At 42.7% G+C, this 22,396-nt stretch overlaps 1 protein-coding gene across 1 annotated transcript in view; it reads right to left on the bottom strand.

Annotated features, from left to right (window-relative positions):
* Positions 1-22,396, bottom strand: part of MAD1L1 (MAD1 mitotic arrest deficient like 1) — a 393,552-nt gene that overhangs the window by 165,430 nt on the left and 205,726 nt on the right. The window contains exons 14-15 of the mRNA XM_009286395.1: positions 12,098-12,186; positions 2,888-2,978 (exon numbers count right to left, since the gene is read on the bottom strand). Of these exons, the coding sequence (XP_009284670.1) occupies positions 2,888-2,978; positions 12,098-12,186 (180 nt within the window). The remainder of the gene's footprint in view (positions 1-2,887; positions 2,979-12,097; positions 12,187-22,396) is intronic.

A 22,396-nucleotide genomic window follows, 5' to 3' on the forward strand; every position in this document is an offset into this window, starting at 1 on the left:
AACTCTATAGACTTCAGTCCAGCGTAAAGCAGTCAAAGCCTTAATTTTACATCCTGCTTCTTCCTCTTCCAAATTCACAACTTCAATACAGCCCTTCTATGTATCTTTCATTCAGTAGATACAATTCCAGAAAGTCAGAGGTTTTATTTTAAAAAAGAAGGAAGTGCAAATAAAGATTTGTCAGAAATCGCCCTCATCCTACCTTGTTTAATGTCACCCCCTACTTTCTCTTACACCTTTATTTGATTTGATGCCATGCTTTTCCCATGTTTGTAATTTCAATCATCTTTCTCTTCAGCAAAATTTTCTTGCGATTTCTGTATATAAAGTTTGTTCTGGTTTTTTTCCCTTTGTGATAAAGAGACGTTATTTTAACCCATCATTTCCCAGTGATTTCTTTCAGAGATGAGAATAAATAACATGTCAAACCAGCAACATTTCAGTGACCTTATCTGAGTGTATAACAATATTTTCAGCATATTTGCTCAGCACTGATAGAAGTAGTGAATTTCTAAGCTAAGTCTTAACTTAGTGGGTTCTCACTGTAAGGAACCTTCTTCGAATGTATTTATAAAAATGTCATTCTAAGCTTAGCCTGTCAAGATATTTGATTCTCAAGGTGAATAAAAAATGGGAAGGCTGATGTTTTGCCCTCTGAGGAGTTCTGAAATCTTGACCATTCAGGTGGGCACACACTGATCAATACTGACATTTTAGCATTCAGCTTACATATTCCTATATTCATGCTTTCTTCTCTACTCCTCCTCTTTTGGAGAAGCTGCTTTTGGCATCTAGTCCTCTAAGACATAAGTAAAGTGAGAAGCTAAGGAAAGGGGGAGCTACCTCCTGTTAAATAAAGAATTAAAGCCATGTCCTCAGCCTTGGCAAAGCAGATGTAAGAGCATGATTACCTTAATTCAGCTCACTAACTAGCCTTTTGGGCAACTGGCAGATTTCTCTTTCCTAGACCTGCTAAGCCAGATGACCACCTTCCTTCTCTTTTTCCACACCTACATGTTATCTCACCCTTCCCATAGAATTTTTACTCTGTTTTATCTGCAGTTTATTCCTCACTCCCTCCGCAAAGCCCTGACCTGCCCAATACTGCATTCAAACAGCGAGCACCATTAATGAGATCAGTCATGGGGATCCTGTGACGAGCTTTCAAAGCCTTTTTGGTGAACAGTACCACTGTTATTGCAGAGTAGCTTTACCACAGTATGAAGGTCCCATCTTGTTCCTATCACCACATTACTCTTCCATACTGTGAAAGCTCAGCTATCCAAACGGTAGCTGCTGCTGATCTCCTCTACTGAGGACCAGAAGGGAGATAATTAGCAAGACTACACTGAAGACTTTGGACCTTTCCTCTTTGAATGTGCAATTTAAAAAGCTTGGTGTTTTGGCATCTCAAGAGCTGTATGAGCAAACAAAGCAGAGCATCTCGAGACATCACAAAGGAAGTGGGGAATTTGTCTGGTCAGGCTTTCTTGGAAAGCCAGCAGCCATTGTAAGACAGCGTTGGCAGATTAAATGTGACCTGGGTAAGTCGTAGTCTGCTCTGAAACCAAAGCTGCTGTTGTGTTTGTTGGAGACCTAAGCATCCAAACACCAGCCCAAAGCTTTCATCTCCTTCTGATGACTGAAACCCAATTAAAGGAGAGCCGCGTGACAGGTTTCACACTAAACATGGCTCAGCAGCTCTTAGCTCCCTGCTTTATCAAAGCTGTCACTTCCCCTGTCCCTAGGAATTGATAATTAAAAAAAAAGATTTGATTCGCCTCTAATAGGTGTCAAGAGAAAAATCAATGGTCTGTCTGAAATCTGGGTAATTTCAAACCTGGAGGTTTTCTACCATGAAGTAATTTACACGAAAATGGAAAAAAAAAGGAGAGAGAGAGAGAGAGAGAAAGAAAGAAAGAAAAATTAAGAGAATGATATGTTACAATGCCGAATGGTTCAGCATATCAGAGAGAACAGAAGGGAGAGAGAACACTCTTCATAGCAGGATGGGCTTTGATTAAACAAGTCTCAGGTTCTTGTTTGCTCCAACACCTTTCAAACAGGAAACACTATAAAAGCTTAAAGCAACTCCCGTGCCCCTCCTCTGCACAGGAAAGCTGTTCCCAGAATGAGAGCTGGCTGAACAGACAGTCCACTCAACTGCTGCACATGCCCTTGCCCTCCTTCAAGGAGGGTGAGACTTCACTGATCTACCCAGAGTGAAAAGCTGAAGACCTTCTGCCCTATAGGACAACACTACCTCAGGAAAAGGTAAAACACCCACAGTAGCACAGCAAAAGAAACACCCTTTCGTCCTTCTGACTCCACACCTTCTGCCTCTCTGTGTCTGTGAGCTGGAGATGCTGCTGTGTCATCTTCTCAACAGCACTGATGCTTCCTGGCTTGGAAAACTACTACCTAATGAGGCCACAAATTGGTGGTCTCTGTCTCCATCGCTGATAGCAGCAGTGGAATCTTCAGTAGAAATGGAGCTCAAATTTTCCTATCAGCTCCATGCTGTTAAGCCCTGCCTACACTCCTGCTTTGGCATGAATGAATTTAGAGACAGACAACTTATGGTAGTGGAGTTATCTAAAATGGAACAGTTTTTAAGGCTCCAGGAAGAAAAAGAAGAGGTTCTAGGCAAAGGCATCAAAAAAGACAACTGCATTTCTGTGATTGCATCTGACATCAAAACACTCAATAACACGGTCAGCGATACAGGTGTGTTGGTGCAGTTTGCATAGACTTCCAAAAAATGCCTTGCCCAGACTGAGGGAAGTGAAGTCGCGTGCTGTGAGCATTCTGGCACATCTGTTAGAACAGCTATGGCGAACGGACCATGTGAGGCTCTCCAGCCGCTCTGGACCTCCACATTTCCTACCTGCAGAGTTAGCTTCTCCAGTTTCATTTCCAGAGATCTGTTCGCCTCTTCCAGCTTGCTGCGTTCAGCTTCCAGCTCCTCAATTTTCAGCCTGAAGAAGAAGGAAAAGTTAATAGACACCGTGTCCCTCAACAGTCCCACCACAAATAATCAATCACAAGCAGTATCAGATTATTCCTGTATTCAGTACCACAAAGCTACACTACTGAGGCAGTTAAAACATATGACTAAAAGATACAAGTCTGTATGATGAAAATGTAATTTGTAAAAGTATATTAAAAATATACAACTTGAATATAAAGCAAATCCAACTTAGATACTTCCTGAAGCACAGACTGAGTCTAGACCATCACGTTTAATAACCACCAACAGCTAAAATCTCCACGAGTGCATCAAATCTCTTTTTGATCTGATTTATACTTTTGGCCTTCACAACGCTCCTTGGCAGTAAGTTCCACAATTTAATTATGTGTTGTATGAAAAATTAGTTAATTTTGTTTTATATTTCACATGTGATTATTTCACTGAGTACTTCTTCGTTCTGCTATGAAAAGTTGTGAATAATTGTACCATACTCCCCTCTCCATACCACTTTACAGGCCTCCTCTATTATTTCCTGAAGAATCTCAATTTAGTCTTTCCTCACATCAAGGATTTTCCATATTTCTGCTCATCTTTATTGCCCTTCCTTCTTGTTCTTCAAGTTTTATATAGACCTTTTGCTATGAGAAAAGCTAGAACTACAAACAGCACTCAGATGTATTCAGTGGTATAATAAGGCTTTCTGTTTTGTTCTCAGCTTCTTTTCTAATAATTCCTAGTATTCTGTTTGTCTTTTTAACTATGGAACACTTACCTGATATTTTTAGAAAACTGTTCATAATAATGTAAGATCTCTTTCTTGAGTGATAACAGCCCATTTAGAGCCCCCTATTGTGGGAGTAAAAGTAAAGCTGTTTTTTCTTATGCACATGGGTTTTGCAATTATTGACGTACAACTTCATTTCCCATCTCAAACAGCATCATAAGATTCTTCTGAAACTCTGAACAGTCTGATAAGATTAATAATTTCATATCTCAAATTCTGTCACCTCACTACTCATGAACTCCTCTGTGTTGGACAACAAGTTCCCAATAAAAAACATTCTCGGACCTAGTGGAAAACCCTCGGTATTGTGGAAACAACGTTTATTCTTTGATTTTCCATCTTTTAACTTTGTATTACATAAGCAAGTTAATGGAAGAAAAATGCATCAAGCTTTACAAAGTGGGAAGACATTATATTATCTCTGGCTCAGGAAATCCTGGAGACAAGGCACTAGAAGCTAGGGGAGCCTTCTGGCAAAGTACCCCAGTAGCTTTGCCCTGTTCGCACGGTCATCCACCACCGGCCACCCCTTCAGACAGTACACTGGGACAGCCAGCCCTCTATGATTTTTATATTCTTATTAATCCAGCAAAGAACCTTCTTTCTTATTCCATCAGAGTAAAGTTTATTTATGACCTTTGGCTCAAAGCTTTTTGAAAGGTTAAATATATTTTATCAACCATATCAGCCTTAGCCAAATGATCATTGAATCCTTCAGAGAACTCTATCAAACTTGTTGGGTAGAAGATATTAATATGAAATGTTTGATATAACATTTCTGCTTGCATTTAAGTACAGAGTACAAAAACCTTAATGCTGCCTCAAGAACCTCACCTTTCACGTGTTAACTTCCTGGGACTAACTGCAACTAATGCATATTAACAATGATCTTTGCATTCAAATTTCTCAGGATCCTTTTCCAGAGTATTTTTAAAAAAATAACGATCTTGCTTGATAATACTCACTTTTAAATGATCTAAATTAAGCTGAAAATCCTGGCACAGTGACAATAAACAATGCACTCATCTGCCAGTATCCCAAAATTATGCAACAGAAATTTCAGGTACAACGAGGAAGTTGTCTCTCCTATTCACTGGGCAAAAGTTACAAACTTTTCCACAGAAGCTGCTTGATAAACTCACTTTTAAATGATCTAAATTAAGCTGAAAATCCTGGCACAGTGACAATAAACAATGCACTCATCTGCCAGTATCCCAAAATTATGCAACAGAAATTTCAGGTACAACGAGGAGGTTGTCTCTCTACAAACTTTTCCACAGAAGCTGCTTGATCTACAACATGTTCAGCACAGAAATGTCTCCTCTACAAATATGCAGCTTGAATTGCTTAAATTATTTGTAAGCCTGACCCCTGCTGGTAATTTTCAGATATTATGAAGTATCATCTTTTTCACTCTTGGAAGCTTCTAAAATGCTGAGGAGCAGCTTTTAGCATTGTCTAGGCCATTAAAAAAGATCATCGATAATTTCCAGAAGAGACACAAAGCTAGCGGGGATGGAGGATGCTGAAGAAGCAGGAGACTGAAAAGGTCAGAAAAAATGGAAATTCAAAATGGAATTAATGCTTTTATTGGTGTGTTTCTAAATGGATTGCAGAACAGGCCACAAGAGCAGCAACATTTTTCTCTGAGGAACAGCAGCACAGCAGCTACTGAAAGGGCAGAGCCAGACACAGGACTCCCACCAGTACTTTCTCCATACTTGACATGCTGAATTTTAATTTAGAACACATTTCTCCCCATCCAGCCTCCCAAATAAGCTGGGATGTTGCCATTATCTGCCTGCAGAACTTCTCTCCATGTGGAGGTTTAAGCTCAGGCCTCTTAGACGCCCTCTAAAAATCATTCACAGCAGTCACCAGAAAACACGTCACAAAGATCTGAGACAAAGCGAGCTGTAACAAGGGTAGGTTTAAGTCATATTTTTATGCTATTTCACCTGCAGTTTTCAGATTTAATAATTTGTTCGTGCCCTTCGTGCCTCACCGAGGAAAGAGCGGTGATTCAAAGCCCGAGGTGTTTGCAGTCAGGCAGCGGACTACCCAGACTGCGTATTTTGCGACCGGCAGCATGCACAAGAGCACCTGCAAGTGTGGCTGAAGTTCACAGCCTCTTCCCCACGAGCGTGCCCTTGGGCTCATCCCTCAGATGCCTGCTCCTTCCCAATACCCCAGCTATTGGGGTATCATTGGGGTATCCTCCTTTCCAGACACAGCGTGGGGCTTCCTGCTGTGCACCTGGGGGGAAGACCAGCCCACCGAGGTGCAGGGAGCTCCCCTCCACGCTGCCTCAGCTCTGCTCTCCTTCAGAGACAAAACTTGCTGCTTCCTCTGCGCCGAGGACCAGGAAACATTGCTGTAACCTCTTTGTACCAGAGAGGTTTTTAGGACTGACTAGCACTTTCACTACTTATCCCTCTTCTAACCTATTTTTAACACTGTTAAGTGTCCTGGATCTGCAGTGGGAAAGCATTAAGAACCATTAGCAAACAGTTTGTGCTATTCTAGCTTTGCTTTCCAGCCCTGGGGAACTCTTCCCAATGGCAGAGAGAGAGAAGCAAGGGAAATCCTATCTATATATAAACACAGCGAAGCATTTGCAGCTGGTGGTTAAGATACGGCAGTCAAATATTGAAAAATATTTACTTACTTGGCACTTCAATTTTTTCATTTACGTAAATTCAGGTACAGGGCCAACTGTGTACTGCTTTTGGATGCAACAGCATCCACAAAGGAAGCCCTTAGTCTGCATGCACCTTGTGCTCTCTCTGTCCAGGGACATCTGCACAAGATATGTGATGCTATTTTATCACCAATTTGCATGCCTCAACTTGTTACACATGGGAGTTACTTTCAGGTAGGGAGAACAATCCAAGATAAATTCACGTGAGAACCACAAAAAGCAGAGTACAGAAACATCTGGGTACAGCACAACCATCTATCAACTTAATGTTTGGCCTGGAATGAATGCTGGTGCCCATTTTAAAAGCAGCCTTGAGGCACAAGGGAAGAAGAAACATCAGTTACTTTCTGAAATACTGACACCATTCTTAAGTTTTGTGACACGGGGAAAAATCATTTGGATTAATTTCTGAAAAATTTACCAACTTCTTCTCCATACAGGGGTTTGAAACATGAAAATATTTAAACCCTGGCAAAGACCTCTTTGCATTTCTGTAAGACTTTTCCTGCATCAGATGCAGACAGCTTAACCCAGAGCCAAGGGCTCCACAGGCACAAGGTAAATTCAGGTCTTCTCCGCAGCCTTTCATAAGATCAAATTTAGTGCAAGAATAAAGATTCATTGGCATTTGCTCAGACTCGTTGCTTTTCCCACTTTTGAAAACTGAGCTTTATATTGCCTCCACTGCACGTTTCACTGTCCCAAATTAGAAGAGGGAACAAGAAAAAAAACCCTACAGCCTCAGGTCTCCTGAAATGACACTTGTGAGAATCAGGAGACATCCCACCATGTGCATTCAGTCTATCTAAAAAGTGCTTAGATGGTGAGCGATGGCTGCTAGAAAGGCCAGGCTGCTTCTATTTTAGATAGGAAGAAGGGGGGAATGTTTGATTTTCAACAGTGTCTAGGCACTTCCAAAAGTCTCTTTCAGTCCAGAGCTTTTCAGTGGAGTTAACCAGTGACAACTCCCCACCATCACCCCTTTAACTTTCTTTTATTTGTTTTTAATGTTCTCAGATGTGATATGTGATTGCCTGTAGAGCAGCGTGGATATTGATGATGACGACATGTCTCATGGAGGCCCCATCTGCGAAGAGGACATGGCCATGTGGAAAAGCTATTGCTGAACAGGAAACTATTGAATGGAGCAGAAAATGTATGTGTTGGGAAGACACTATTAAGGGATCCAGATGGCGTTGAGATGGTCTTAGGAGCAAAGCAGACAGAATTCCAGCAAGTGTGACTAATAGGCATTGGCAAGGACATGAATTTCTTTGGAATTACTGTAACTCTACCCAGTCACTAAATCCACAGAAAACATTTAGGATTTACTGGGGTTGCAGTTCGACAGCAGAAAGAAAAAAGTTCAGATTTGTTCCAGCTGAAAAGGTCCTTCAGCTGTTGCCACTTAAGTCTTTAATGAAGTTCTTTTTAAATATATTACTTTTATTTATAGGTTCTGAAATACTAGCTCTGCACAGTTATCACCTTCCCTCTAAAATGTGCTAACGCCTAAATGCTCTCTGCTTTGCTATACCCCACAGTGCATGAACTCAACAGTTTGCAGTTTGACCACTTTTTCTTTTCATAAGGTCTGCAGAATATAAACAAATATGATTTCAGAGGGAGCAGCAAGAAGTGTGAGAAATGACAGCATTAGCACCGGCTTTTATTGTCTCTTCAGAAACGATGATGCCGGGAGAGAGTTTCACATTTAAAGTTATAAAAGGTCTGACGAAAGAGCACTTTGTTCTCAAGAGAAGGAGGGAAAACTGATAAAGTCTTTCAAGTTTCTCGCTGAAAATTTACTTTCCATACTAAAGAAAAATGAGACAAAAGATATATTTTTAAAAGCTCTCATTCACTCACAGGAGGTGAATATAGATTCAAAGGATTAATACGGACTTTTTTTTCTCCTTTATGTCTCTCCTGCTTTTGTTTTCAGAAGTTAGCTTCTAACCGCAGGGTGTATATGGAAATGCCTGGAGGCTCACAGTCCATTCCTGCTCTGCAGACTCCCCTTGCTGGCTTCTGCTGGTTTTCCTCTATTTTTCACATTCCTTCACAACAGCAGCTAACTGGAGAGGCTGGGCTCAGTCCAGAAGAGCAGACGCATCGTACTGTAGGTTAATGGGATTTCAAAGATCACAATAAACTACAGAAACGGAAATAATTCCCTCATAAGCTGTGGCATTTCTTTCCACACTTTCTAATTTGAACGTTTGCATTCTTCCTCCTGTTTTCTGCCAGAATTAATTTCTGGCAGCAGTCTGTAGAAGGAAGGAGTAACAGTGGAGCTCGTGTTACTCGTTCCTCCTTAGCAGCTACGTAAAATTGAGTAAACCTGTGGTCCTGTTGAGGCCCACAAAGACACAGGAGGAGGACAAGCACAGCAGACCTAATCCCTTCCCGTACTAATCTCTGTTCTCCTCCCTTCTGGTTCTTTAATCACAGCTACCCAATTCACCTCTGCTGTACAGAGAGGACACATCCAGCTGAGCCATGAGGAGTGTTCTGGCGTGGACCACGGCACATTATTCCTGAACCCCAAAAGCCTGGGGGAAGATAGCGATTTATCTCGCACTCCTTTGAGAAAGAGCCTCTTCTATGAAGAAAGAACTTGGCCCAGTTTCTTGTCCAATGCACAGAAAATGCCAGAAAACACTAAGTAAGGCCCAACCATGTCCTTTGACTGCTTAAGTCTAGAAGCATAAGAAAAAAATCTTCATGGGGTCAATTCTACGGTGCTGAATGGAGTGCTTGACAGTCTGAGAAGACATCTGAAGCAGCAATAGTAGCCAACAGTAAGGAAAAAGGAGCAGAGACTGGCTTACCAGCTCTCCAGCAAAGAGAGATCCAGTAGAAAGAGAACACTTTGCACCAAGTCATTTACTGTTAGAGCTGAGCAGTGAAAAGAGTGATTAAAACCAAACAAATCCATGCTTTTTGGAACAGCTTTGCAGCTAAATGACTAGCATCAGGGCCTGGGACAAGTATTTAAATCAGCCGTAACAACAAAAAGTGGTTCAGTAAAAAGCGACAGAAAAACCAGCCTGGAATTAGATCTTGGGACTGTGGCCTCTGTGCATCCATAGCCTCAGGAGCATGCAGTACTGGAATGGGAAAGAGAAGAAAAGACAAAAATATCACCATGAAACAACTGCAGAAGCTTAGCCTCTTTGCTGAAACAGCTTTCGGTGTACGGCTCATCACTGGAGAACAGCTCCGCACCATCAACGGCTTTACCGGGAATAGGCCTGTGTTTCTGTCATACTTTGTGTGGAGGCTTTGACACAATTTCATGAAAGGAGGAGAGAGATGAGATTAGTAGTCAAAGAAATTCTTTAAAAACAAAAAAGAGGGAGAAAAAAACATTATCTAGAGGGTTTTAGGGCTACCTTTGAGCAGAACCTAACACCACAATCCCGCAACAAGCAGGTACTTGCGAGCTCCACTTGTCCCTGCCCAGGAAACAGGTTTTAATTCAGGGCGAAGCCAGACATCTCTACCCCTACTGCCAAAAGCCTTCCACAATATGAAGTGGTCCTGGACTACGTGGCAATCCAGCTGTTTTTCCCCCTACACATGCTGTTCCTGAAGCTGCTCAGTTAATAGATGGCAAATGCTGCTCAGTGAAGATAAACACTGAATAATGAGTCTTGGAGACGAAAATAAAGAGACTGAACGTCTCCTACATGAAAGGGTGCTGCAGCCCGTACCAACCCAGGGAGGGAGAGACCGAGGAGGTACTGTAGAAATACTCTGAAAAGCTTCAGCTCCCAGAAGACAGCAAACAGGATGCTGGCTTTAGTGATAGAGAGGCATAATATTAATCAGGAGTGATGGGTTTAATGTTGCTGAGGAGGTGATGAATACTTCTGCAGCAGCATAAACATCAGGTTTCAAGAGGGTCTAGTGTGCCTTAGCAAAGGAACAACCTGAATGAGCTCAGGTCAAACAAACATCCACGATACGCAAAAGCAGACAGAGACAGGTTTATTCCCCTGAAAAAGGGAATCCATAGCATACTATGCTCTACCAGAACTCAAACATATGATAGAATAAAAAAAGGGAGATGTATGCCTTGGGTCTTCAGAACTATTACACCACCTTGAGGGAACTATACTCCAGGAGCGAGTCCCTAAGATTAGGTGTACAGCCCTAAAACATCTTGGAATGGCTTAGCTGAATCTGTGTGATTTTCAAACACCTCCTCTCTGCTATGGAGCTGGGCTTTCAAAGCCGTAAAACAAGTTCCAGAGGCAAAGCACAAGAGCAAAGTCATAACGTAGAGTCCAGTAATTTCTGCTTTCTGCAAGATACTGCTTGCTGCAAAATCTTGCTTTCAGTCCTAAGAGGCAGTAACACTCTATAGTGATGGAGCTGAAAATATAAAAGAATTAAGAAATGAAACTCCAGCCAAAGTCTTACATCAGCTGAGAATAAAAAACTCAGCCTGTCAAGATCTGATTTTCTCAGCTTAAATAAAAGGAATTTTATTAAACATTAAGAAACAGATGAACTTTTCTGTGCTCAGTATTTACTGTGTCACTTGCTTTGGAATGGAAGCTGTAAATGCTTTAATAAATACATGGAAAGGTTGTCTAGCTTCACTGTACCTTTTGTAAATGCTCATGTATCCTCTGCTGAAATGCTGTTTTGTAACTTCTCTTTCACTGAATCACAACAGGTACCCCTCTGCCTTCTGCAGCAATGCACAAGGGGAAACATCCGTCTTTTATCTCCAGTGCTACACACACATCAGTATTACAAAAGCTGGATTCTAAACCTCTTTACACACATGCCAACAGATCCTGTATTTACAGTCAAGATTTGGTCAAAATAAGAAACAAACAGCAATGCTGTTTCCACAGGAAAGAAAGTCAACAGGGGGAATAGTGACGCAGGAGCCAGTCTTACAAATTAACTGAGTGCAAGAGACCCCAAACATTAAAAGAAAAGAGCCTGCAGCCTCCCAAAAGATAGAAAAGCTTATAAAGTACCTAAATGCAGGAAAGATCAGGGGCTGAGGCTTTCTGTTAGTGCTTCATGGATTTCTCAAGTCCGTAAAAGCTGGTGGGAAAGTAAAAAGCATGCTCGGGAAAAGAACGTCCTACTTGAGAAATACAAGGAAAACAGAATCATAGACTAGTTTGGGTTGGAAGGGACCGCTAAAGGTCATCTAGTCCAACCCCCCTGCCGTGGGCAGGGACAGCTCCAACTAGATCAGGTTGCTCAGAGCCCCGTCCAGCCTGATCTGGAATGTTTCCAGGGATGGGGCATCCACCACCTCTCTGGGCAACCTGTGCCAGTGCTTCACCACCCTCCGCATAAAACATTTCTTCCTTCTATCTAGTCTAAATCTACCCCCCTTTAGTTTAAAGCCATTCCCCCTTGTCCTGTTGCAACAGGCCCTGCTAAAAAGTTTGCTGGATGTTGCCATGCTGTTCCCTGAATAGCAGGCAGCCTACGTACATAGGCAGTCTATACGCATATACTTTTTCATGCATTGTAGCATGGTGAGGTCCTGTACCCGGTGCTCTACCACGAGATGGCAATAACCAGAGCAGGCAGCAAAACTACCCTGAGCATTTCCCTTCTCATTAGTTCCACTTCTCAGCCTTCCCCTTGCTTTGCCTACCTGAGCGTGTCAACCTCCTCCTTGGTGATGACAGTACTTTGCTCAGATGTGCACTCTTGAGACTTCAGGACCTTCATCTCCACCTCCAGCTGCAGAAGAGAAAAGGTATTAGTTCCTCCAGTACTAATAAGGGGGACACACGAACAGCAAAGGGAGGAGGAGGAAATCATGATGTTCTTCACAGTTCAGACCTTTCTCAGGATACGGACGTGAAGCACAACTCTTCATGTGTTGAATGTCAAAACCTCAGTTAACCCTGCTTCCCTTTGCAATCCATTTTGCCTTCCCCAACATTTTCTCCAAGGTAGTTGAGGCACAGAAAGTCGATTGTTTCTAAGCAAAGCTTCTGCTTCTCTTCCAGATACTTCCCCAACCCATCCCCCATGGATAATGGGATGCAGAGAACTATCTGTGTGGTATCAGGAGCTCGGTGGTACCCGAAACTCAGTATTGACAGTTCAACCTCATTTAGCTTCAATTCCTCCCCAGAAGAAATGAACCACAGGATTATGCTGTCTGTCCAGGACAACTCTGAGACACATACATTAACTCCAAAAGACTGGGGAATATTTCCAGCACTTTCCAATATACACTTCTAGCTCACGCTGCTCAGGTAGGTCTGGTGGAACAAACAATTAAGAATACTTTCTGCCTCTGGCCTTGCTTGGGAAGGAACTCACAACAAAGTACTTCAAAACTCTACAGACATGAAAACTTCTTACCCAGACTCTACCATTCCCAGGCTCCCTGACTTATGGGAATCTGTATCCCTAATTCAGCTATCAAGACAATGCACAGATTGACAAATGACATACGTTACTTGTTTCTAAACCCCTCAGAAAATGATTTATTATGAAGTGTAAGCAGAGACAAACTACCTAGAGGATACTCAAACTTCTGTTCCAGCACCATCTCCCAGCTGAGACCTCCTTCATACTCACCCTTCAGATTTTGGATCTCCTTTTGTCATCTGTCTTTTAGCACCTGGCGACTAATTCCCCTAATAAATCTATTGACAGAAACTACATTTTTCACTCAGGAGGAAAACAATAAGCATTCCAGCCCTAATTATAGATGCAAAACTTATGACCACAGAGAGCTCAGTGCTCAGCATCAGGGAAACAATCCATTAATACACCATTCCCTTCAACAGCACCGATTAGACTTGTAGAGCAAAATCCCATTGCAACGGCAAACTTCCTGCAAAGACGGCAAGCTGGCAGAAACTCCCCAATTTTACAAGGAAGCCTGTTGACACGTGCAGTCATATTGCTCAGCCAGAACTGAAATTTTGACATATTGCCTCTTTGCCCTTCCAGGCTTCCCAGAAAAGACAGACATGGCAGCACTGTTAGCAGGAAAGGGCAGAAAAGGGATGGTTGGATTATTCTCCCTCCCCTTTCTGATACCACAGGGACAGAGCAGAAGAGAGAAGGTATAAAAGAGGTTTTAGCCAAATTTCCCCCTGGCACCTCGAAGCCCTGCATTCTCCCCCTGCCTGTCAAAAGGCATCCAGGAAGAAAAAATAAGCAAAGGCCCACCTGCATCATCAGGCTGTACAAATGTTAATGTATATTAGCTGCCTGATAAGATTATCACAGCCAGAAATGCTTCCCTCAATTTTCTGATTACTGAGCTTATCTCTCCCAGCTCAGCCCATCACAGATGGCTGGGGATAAAGCAAGCACACCAGATAATTCCAGGAATAGGAATAAAAGGTACCGGGACGAGGAGCAGGCTTCAATTCCAACCTACTTCTAGCAGGAAAACACTCGTATCTCTCATTTCCCATGTCTGCTGAAGCCTGGATGTGTTTGCTATTTAAGAGTTTTCTGCTGCTTTCTGGACTGCATGTAGACAGCATTTGAAGATGGAAGGGCTGGTAAATATCTCATTTATCATAGGCTAAGCAGGCTCAGCCTTGAGTCCAACTGCCACCTGCTCACCGACACGAGCAGATAAATCATGGCTGCTTTCTCGGGGGAGAAGGGAGGACAGAGGGGGTGGGCGAGTAATCTGTTGTTGTGATCTGGGGTCTCTTGTGTTGGCTGCATAGAGAGGAAAAAAATGGAGTGTGTAATGGGAAAAGGAGATGGGAGAGTGAATGCACACACACTCAAGTGAATGCTGCCGTGGAAAGCATCAGTGCAGGTCACGCCTGATATACAGCAGTGACAAATTAGTGCCAGGTATACTCAGTAGCAGCATGATGAGATTCTGCTGGGTTTCTAAGAATAAGCTGTTGAAGGAGAAAGAGAAGGGAAGGGCACAGGGACTGTAAGGGCATGTTATGTCATTTCTGTGTTCTCCCAATTTGCAAGCGCCAAAACTACCTGGACTGAGTATTTGACGAGCCTGAGGTGAGAAGGGAGAGGAGCGCACGGTGATATCTTTAGAGATGAAACTGGCTCGAGCGGTTAAATGTTGACACAGACCTGCTTCCCTCAACTAGGATTAAAACTGCTGGAGAGTTTCAAGTTCAGGCCAAGGCACAACTTTGTGCCACAGAAAATTATTGTCATTAAAACCTCACTAACTGGTTATTTAAAAAAAGAAAGCAAAACAGTTAAAGTATTTCATACAAAATATGCAGCTTGTTTCCTTTAATTGTTTGGGTTTCAGTGAGGAAAACATCCCTGCCCGCCAATCTCACCGGAGATATTAAAAATGTTATTTATGTCTTTTCCAGGGCAAAAAGAAAGTTAGTTGAGATAAGATGGAGTGGCTTATTGTTGGGATCCAATTCTGCTTTTCCGAAGGCAGCACAGCGCAGGCAAATAGGTCCTCAGAATGAAGAGAACAGCAAAAAAGAGCAAAATAAATAAGGAATCCATTGATAAAAGCTTCCTCTTACTTGCAGTTTTGCCTGCTGGACAATCCAAGCAGAACATGATCTCACCAGCCTCCGGTCAGACCTGGCACACTCGTACCAGCATAACGCTGTGTTAGACATTGCCACTACCCGCTCCTCCAGCTGGACCTTCGCTGCAGTTCTACACGTGATGCAGTCAAGACAGAAAGCAGAGAAAAGAGAAAGAAAAGCAGCAGAACTGAATGAGGAAAATAAGCAACAGGAAAGCAGTAATAGGAGAAATACAAACCCATATTCTACATAATTTCCAGCACTTTGTGCAAGCCTAAGAGGTGGGGAGGTTACCGAGACCATTCCCTTTGACACAGCCCCTCAGGATAGCTCTGGGGACCAGGCGATAAATATGAAATGACTCACCGTGGTGGCAGAGAGTTTGCCCCGTCCTGTCCACTTGTCCTCCTGGTACCAGTGGCAAAGAATGGCCTCAAGAAGGGATAAGGATAGAAAGAGCCAATCTCCTCTTGCTGTTTTCTCTGCCTAATTCCCATCACATCCCCTTTCCTCAATTAATTTCCAGTTCTTGTCTCTCCTGTTCACCAGACGCCACTTTCAGCAGGCATTTTCTGCTTTTTGGACTAACTCAATATTCCTGTCTAAACTCTTCCAATTTTTATCAAGAATTTTATAGAACTGGCTGAGTTAAACTTTTATTACTTTGACTACATTAAACTAGTAGAAGCCATAACCTAGCAGAGAGGGGAAAGGGCTGCTCAAATTACAGCTCATTGCTGTATTCCCCCATTCAGTACCAAATGACCTAGGTCAGCCTCGGATCCTTTAGCTCTCTCTTACGTTGATCTGGCTTTTTTAACTAGCATCGAGAGCAGAGAGAGAACATTGTCGCGAAATACAGCATTGCATCTCTTATCCTGAAAACTGCACAAGAGGGACCTAAGTACCTACAGCTCCTGCAGGAGCTTCAGGGTTAATATTGCCCAGGATGAGACCCCCAGTGATATCCCCACTGTACAGAACACATTAGCAACTTGAAAAGAAACCAAGCTATTATTTTTATTTTTTTTTAAAGTTATTCAAAGTTTTTATGACTCTAGAAAAGGCAGAATAATGAGTAATGTCAGAGCCCATGACTTGTGAATAAAACACATAAACAGGTACTTAACGTTTTGACTATGTGATATTCTCTTCTCAGAATACACTGGAGTCTCTTGCTCTCAACCTAACGTGAACCCGTTTATCCCAAACCTTTTCTACTCTCTTTCACTTCATAAGCATGAATTTCAGTCCAACTTTATTGCTCTCAATAGCAAGTGATCAGGACACATTCAGTATATAGAATGACCATTTCCACAGATACCCAAAAGATGAAATGCAGATACTTTTTCAAAAATAAATAGTCAAAACCGAGGAAGAGAGGAAGGAAGAACATGGACGGATTTTCATCTAGTGTATAATTAAATGAAATACCGTTCTTCTTTCAGCCTTACTTTTAAACCTGCCTGGGCAGGATTTCAAGATGGTGGTTCTCCTCCAAGTGTTAATGACATAGCAAACACCCACAGTAGTACAAGAAAAGTGTTCCTTGCTGGTTCTCTCTTCTGTAGGAATTATTTAAAGATATATGAGATGACAGGAGAAACATAAAATTATAAATTCATCTCTTGACAGCTAGAAGAAACAAAACTTTACTTTAGAGAGCTAATTTTCTTGGTATATTTCTGGCATTTCTCATTTCTGACCCATATTTGTCCCCTCCAAAACAAGCACTCCAAGTCTCTGCAATGCCATGGACCTGCTGTTCCTCCCACTTGATTCCAGTCGGCTTCAGCGTTCATGAAGACAAGCCTTTCCAAAGCATCCTACTGACCTACTGTCCACACCCCACCTTCAAAATGAGACTTATCACGGGACTTAAACTTCTAAATCAAATCAGTCCCCCTTGAAAACCACATTTACAAACTTCTGAAAATTTTAACATACTGCCCAAAATAATGACCAAATATCTGTTTACGTGCCTCTTTTTGGGTAGTAAAGGACTCAAAATCTAAAGTATTTCAACTCAGTACTAAAGTTAGGATTTGCGTGTTGAAAAAAAAGGGGCCGGTTTATTCGCCCACATCATGTACACGTATTTCACAGAACACATGCTGGAGACATACAGTTATTATTTGAATAATGAGTGCATTTTAGTGAGGGGCTGATACAGCAGTCCTATCCTGATGAAGTGTGTCTGCACGTCATTCAGCATTCTTGGAACTGTAAAAAGCAGGAAATGCTGAATCCATTATAAATGTCTAAAGGTTTATTTAACAATGGGCTGATGCAACATCCTTTGAAAGGCGTTCCTCAGCAAAAGAGCTCATTTAAAAGGCAGAGATAAATAGGAACTGAATTGCATGGAGCCAGCATGGAAAGGTGAATTGAGAGGTTGTGTTTGACTACAAGTCTCAACACAATTCAAGAAGCTATTTAAATACATAAATATTTAAATGTATGAAAACCAAGCAGACTTGGAAAGGAAGAGCGTACACTAAAATAGACAAGAACAGAGAAGTAGGACCCTGAGTATGACCCATACACTGAGGTTTGAAAACAGGCAAACTACTGTTCCCCAGGAGCCTGATACGCCAGTTATTCTAGTGATGCTATCTGTGCTTCTCTCCAAAGGATGTAGCAGTGACTAAGGATCTTATTTGCCCCTCTTCCCACAGAGCAGCATGGCAAGCTTGGTGACCTCCTGCTGTCTACAAGCTTATAAATCTGGCGTCAGGACAGAAATCAAACACACGTGAACACCAGTGAGTTTAATTTCGGTGTCCAGCAATACTACAAGGTAGTAAGACACCATGCTGAACATTTCCATAGATCACTTGCTCAGCAAAAGCAGTATCACCTCTTCCATACGCCCAACCCACTAACATTCTGAAGGGCTGTTCCCCTAAAACATCTGCAGGGAAGCACACATGGGGAGAACTAAGCCTCAACAGATTTCTTAGTGAACTTCACTCTTCGTCAAAGAAATAGGACAATACTTGAGAAACAAAATATTACTTGCCATTTAGAAACAGGCTAAGCAGCCCAGGATTAGTTGGTACATTTTCTTGGGAAAGTTAATCCTTGATGCTATTGTGAAACAAAAGCAATAAAGCCAAAGAAAATCAGATATTCAATAAAAAGTGGTTTAGGACTACCTATTTCCCACTTGGCTGAAGCAAAAAAAATTTTTTTTTTCTCTTTAAAGACAAAGGCTAGCTGGATCAGAGTTGCCAGTCTCTATTGGATACCCAATCTGTAACAAACTTGGTGTGCTTTTATCACTGAGAAGACAGGGCTAGAAGCAACCTTCCAGCAAACAATTTCCTAAAAATGTATATAAAATATACGTATATATAAAATCTATATATAATTTTTTTTTTCTCTTTAAAGACAAAGGCTAGCTGGATCAGAGTTGCCAGTCTCTATGGGTTACCCAATCTGTAACAAACTTGGTGTGCTTTTATCACTGAGAAGACAGGGCTAGAAGCAACCTTCCAGCAAACAATTTCCTAAAAATGTATATAAAATATACGTATATATAAAATATATATATAAAAATATATTATTGTAGATACACGCAAACTGGGAAATGGACATATGCTGACTTTCTCCAGTACAGCCTGGATTGTGGCTTTTCTCCTCCTGTTTCCTGTTAAAGAGAGCAATTTTTCAATTACCCAATCTGTAACAAACTTGGTGTGCTTTTATCACTGAGAAGACAGGGCTAGAAGCAACCTTCCAGCAAACAATTTCCTAAAAATGTATATAAAATATACGTATATATAAAATATATATATAAAAATATATTATTGTAGATACACGCAAACTGGGAAATGGACATATGCTGACTTCTGCTTCTCTCCAGTACAGCCTGGATTGTGGCTTTTCTCCTCCTGTTGCAGTAAAAAGAGAGCAATTTTTCAAGTTTATACCGAATGTCATTCTATTTCATTTCCAAATATAATCTCCCAGAGAGAAGGTTCGCTTGCCCTATTTCCAATCTCTAAAGTTAATACACAAATTTATATTCCTTTCTCCCACTCGCTCTCCTAAATTAAGAGGCGTAATTACTAGGAACGCTTGCTACAAACGAATAAAGTGCCAAGGGAGAAGGAGCTGTCACTGCTGGACGTCTGCAGCAGCCACCCTCCTCTCCCGTCCCCAGAGGATCCTGCTTATGAGGCAGTTTCTATCTTTCCTATTAGCAGGGGTAGATCACACACAGAAGCAGGTGCCAGCCCCTCCCTTTCCAGGCAGGACAATCACAGGGAAAATTAAAAAACTAACTTCAGCCTGTCAAGGAGCCACCGGTGCTTGCAAGGATCATTCCTCCCAAATTCACCTTTTGCCTCTCCCCAGTTCTGCTGACCTCTTGGGCGACGTCAGGTTTCCTTAATGACAGCGGAGAAACTCAGATCTGCAATCTAAAAATTCAGCCCCAGTCTCCCCCCTCTCCTCCCTCCCCATCTCCAGCACCCTCTCAAAAGGAAGATTGATTATTATAATCAGACTTAGCTCTGACACAGCATTTGCATTTTCAAAGCACAGCATAGTCATTAACTAATTCATCTACCCCAAGGGAGCCCTAACGAGCTTTCACCTCTCTTCCCTCCGATTCCCAATCTGCAGGCAGCCCACAGCTTTTCTTCAGACACCTCCCCTCCACATTGTGCTGCGCAAGTGCAACTTGGTGAAACTCCAGGCAAGCCCAGTGAGCCAAATTCAGCCTGCTGCAAAGGAACACAGCTCTGCTGCTAGCAGCTGAAGAGGACAAATGCACAGACACCCTATTTAAACTAGTTATCCTAAGGTTTCCATATGTAACCACAATGGTATAGGGTATTACAGGAAACGGTTTCTGTTCTGCAAAATAAGGCAAATGCCACAGGGGTCCCAAAATTACCATGCTCCCCTATGAGCATCATCAACCATGAGCCTGAGCTGCGTGCCCAGCTGCAAGCATGTGAAGAAGGAAGCGTCATCACACCACACCCTCCAAACCCCCAGCCTCCTCCTGCACAGCCCATCCAACAAGCTCTTCCCCAAACACCTACGCCCCAGGATTCAGCCTCCTGCCCCTGCTTAAGTCTCTTCTCACACCCCAACGCTGCCAGATGCCAACCCTCCCCACTCATCCACCTCCCTTTGCCCATCTCCGCATCCTGCCCCAGCAGAACCGCAGAGCCCTGTGCCCACAGGTGCTCCACAGCAGATTATTGTTGATGAGCAATAATGTCTAATTGGAAGTGCTTAACCCATATGCAGATGATCCATTTCAAATACTCCTGTCTGGAATACTTAAGAGAAAAAAACCCAGGAAAATATTTATTTTCTCTCTTGCTTTTTAATCTACAGCAAATAGGGCTGTTACTTGAACAGGGGATAAGGTGAGAGTATTGATACTGTTACCCTGCAGCAACGCACGAAGGACCAAGACTTGGTATCTCAGTTGGGGGTGCAGAAAGGTGTGCAAAACCCTGCAGCTTTGAACAGCCTGAATGCTCCAGCTGACCCACTCAGTGTAACATTTGGGGCCCTTTTCACCCACAAGTGGTACGGACAAAACCATACACCGGCTCTGGAAGGAGCCTGTCCTTCTGTTTGAAGGACAGATGCTCTGCTGATGCTACAGCACATCTGAAGGCAACTGCCCTGGTCACCATCACAGACTCCATATCAACAGCAAGTAATGTGCAACACCAGTCATCACGTGGGTACCAACTTAGGATGGTTTTGACAGTTTTGTCTTCTTGAGCTTTGCTCCCCACTTTATGCTGTATTTATTTCTTTCCAGTACTCCGGGATGGGTGCAAGATGTGACAGTTTGGCAATAAGCACCACTGGACACTTCAGCGGGGTGGAAGCTGGCTCAGAGCTCAAGATGAACAAAACTGGAAAGCTCGAGGGGAAGAGGAGCAAATATCCTGTGCAAGGGACCCACCGAGCAAGGGAACTGGAGATGTTAATTTAAACCCACCAGTTTATTCGAGTATAATTATATATTTCAACTCTTGCTTCCAGAGGAAGGAGCAGACAAGGAATCTCTTCCTTGCCATCTTGCTGCAACCCTGTCCAGTCCACGCCCCCAGGCGCCACTATGAGACACCACCACCACCGCACAACAGCAAAAAACCCTGACAGCCTCACGTCCAAAAAACCCCTCTTTGCTCTAACAGCTCATGCTGAAGAAGGATCACCTAATTTCCACGTTCATTCAGCTCAGAGACTCTCTGCTGTTATCAGCCTCGCTCCACCACTTTCACCAGCATGTAGATGACTGTTTCCTTTAATTACTACCAAAAGCTCCTCCCACCAGGGAGAGCAAAACAGCCGGTGTCCACCGAGAGAAGAAAATTCCGGAGTAATTAGCCTTAAATGGCTGACACCTCCTACCCACTACTCCTGGTTAGAACAACAAAACACAGAATAAGTCTCTTTAGAGAACCTGTCAAGGTGTCAGACTGAATCTGCCGCAACCCTGTCCAGTGCGGCCACGGCACTGGCGCAATGAAGTTGTCTGCTCTTAAGAAGAGCATCACATAGGTCACTTCTTTCACGCAGGAGTAGGCACTTTTGCTAGAAGCAAGTCTTCTAGCAGCTGTAATTCACAGGCAGAGCAACAAATAAATCTGCAAAGATGTCATACCTCTTCTGTGCAAAGTTTGAATACAGTTTGTTTCCTGAAAATATACCCTCGAGGAGTTTCTGGAGCATTCAGTCAACAAATTCTCATTAAATAGTAGCTTGTAATCCCACCTCTTGCCCCCTCCCATCAGTTTTCTTGTTGAAAAATCATCGCATAATAAACAGTCAGAGAAGAATCTATGCATTTTACCGACCACCTAGGAAGATCAAAGGGGAAAGGAAAGAGGAATCTAACATCCATTTTTGTTCCTTTGTCTCGTAACATAAATACAGTGGAATCAATCTCTGCTTAATACTGTAAGAGAGTAAAGGAGCCTTCATTAAGTGCCAGACTTGAAAATTGAACTTAATCCTCTTGCTCTGACTCACATGGAACAACGCACAGCCTGTACTTCAACATGCTTTTAAGAACAGCTCTCTCGCTCCTGCTGCATCTCGAGCCCAATTTTGCAGTTTGTTACAGCTGGGAGCACTTTTTTCTGGCACATCTCAGCAGAGAGAAGGAGGGTGAGCCGAGGCCAGCAGAGCTTCATGCTCAAGGTGCTTTCTGAACTCCCAGAGATGGGAAATATGAGGATGGGGCAAGGGATGGAGCTATAGGAAAGCAGCAGCTCTCTTGACAGAGCCTCCCAGCTGCCTTCAAGGAAGTGGCAGACACCTGAAGGAGTCTTGTTCCCCAAACCCTTCCCCAAAGAACAGGCTAAGAAGAGCAGATTTAAGGTTTTCTAGCTAAATGACCCATCCTGAGGCCCTCCTGCGACAACAAGCAGCGTGCTTTTAATGCATAA

This window comes from Aptenodytes forsteri, unplaced genomic scaffold (assembly GCF_000699145.1).
Source record: "Aptenodytes forsteri isolate BGI_AS27 unplaced genomic scaffold, ASM69914v1 Scaffold55, whole genome shotgun sequence".
Taxonomy (NCBI): Eukaryota; Metazoa; Chordata; class Aves; order Sphenisciformes; family Spheniscidae; genus Aptenodytes; species Aptenodytes forsteri.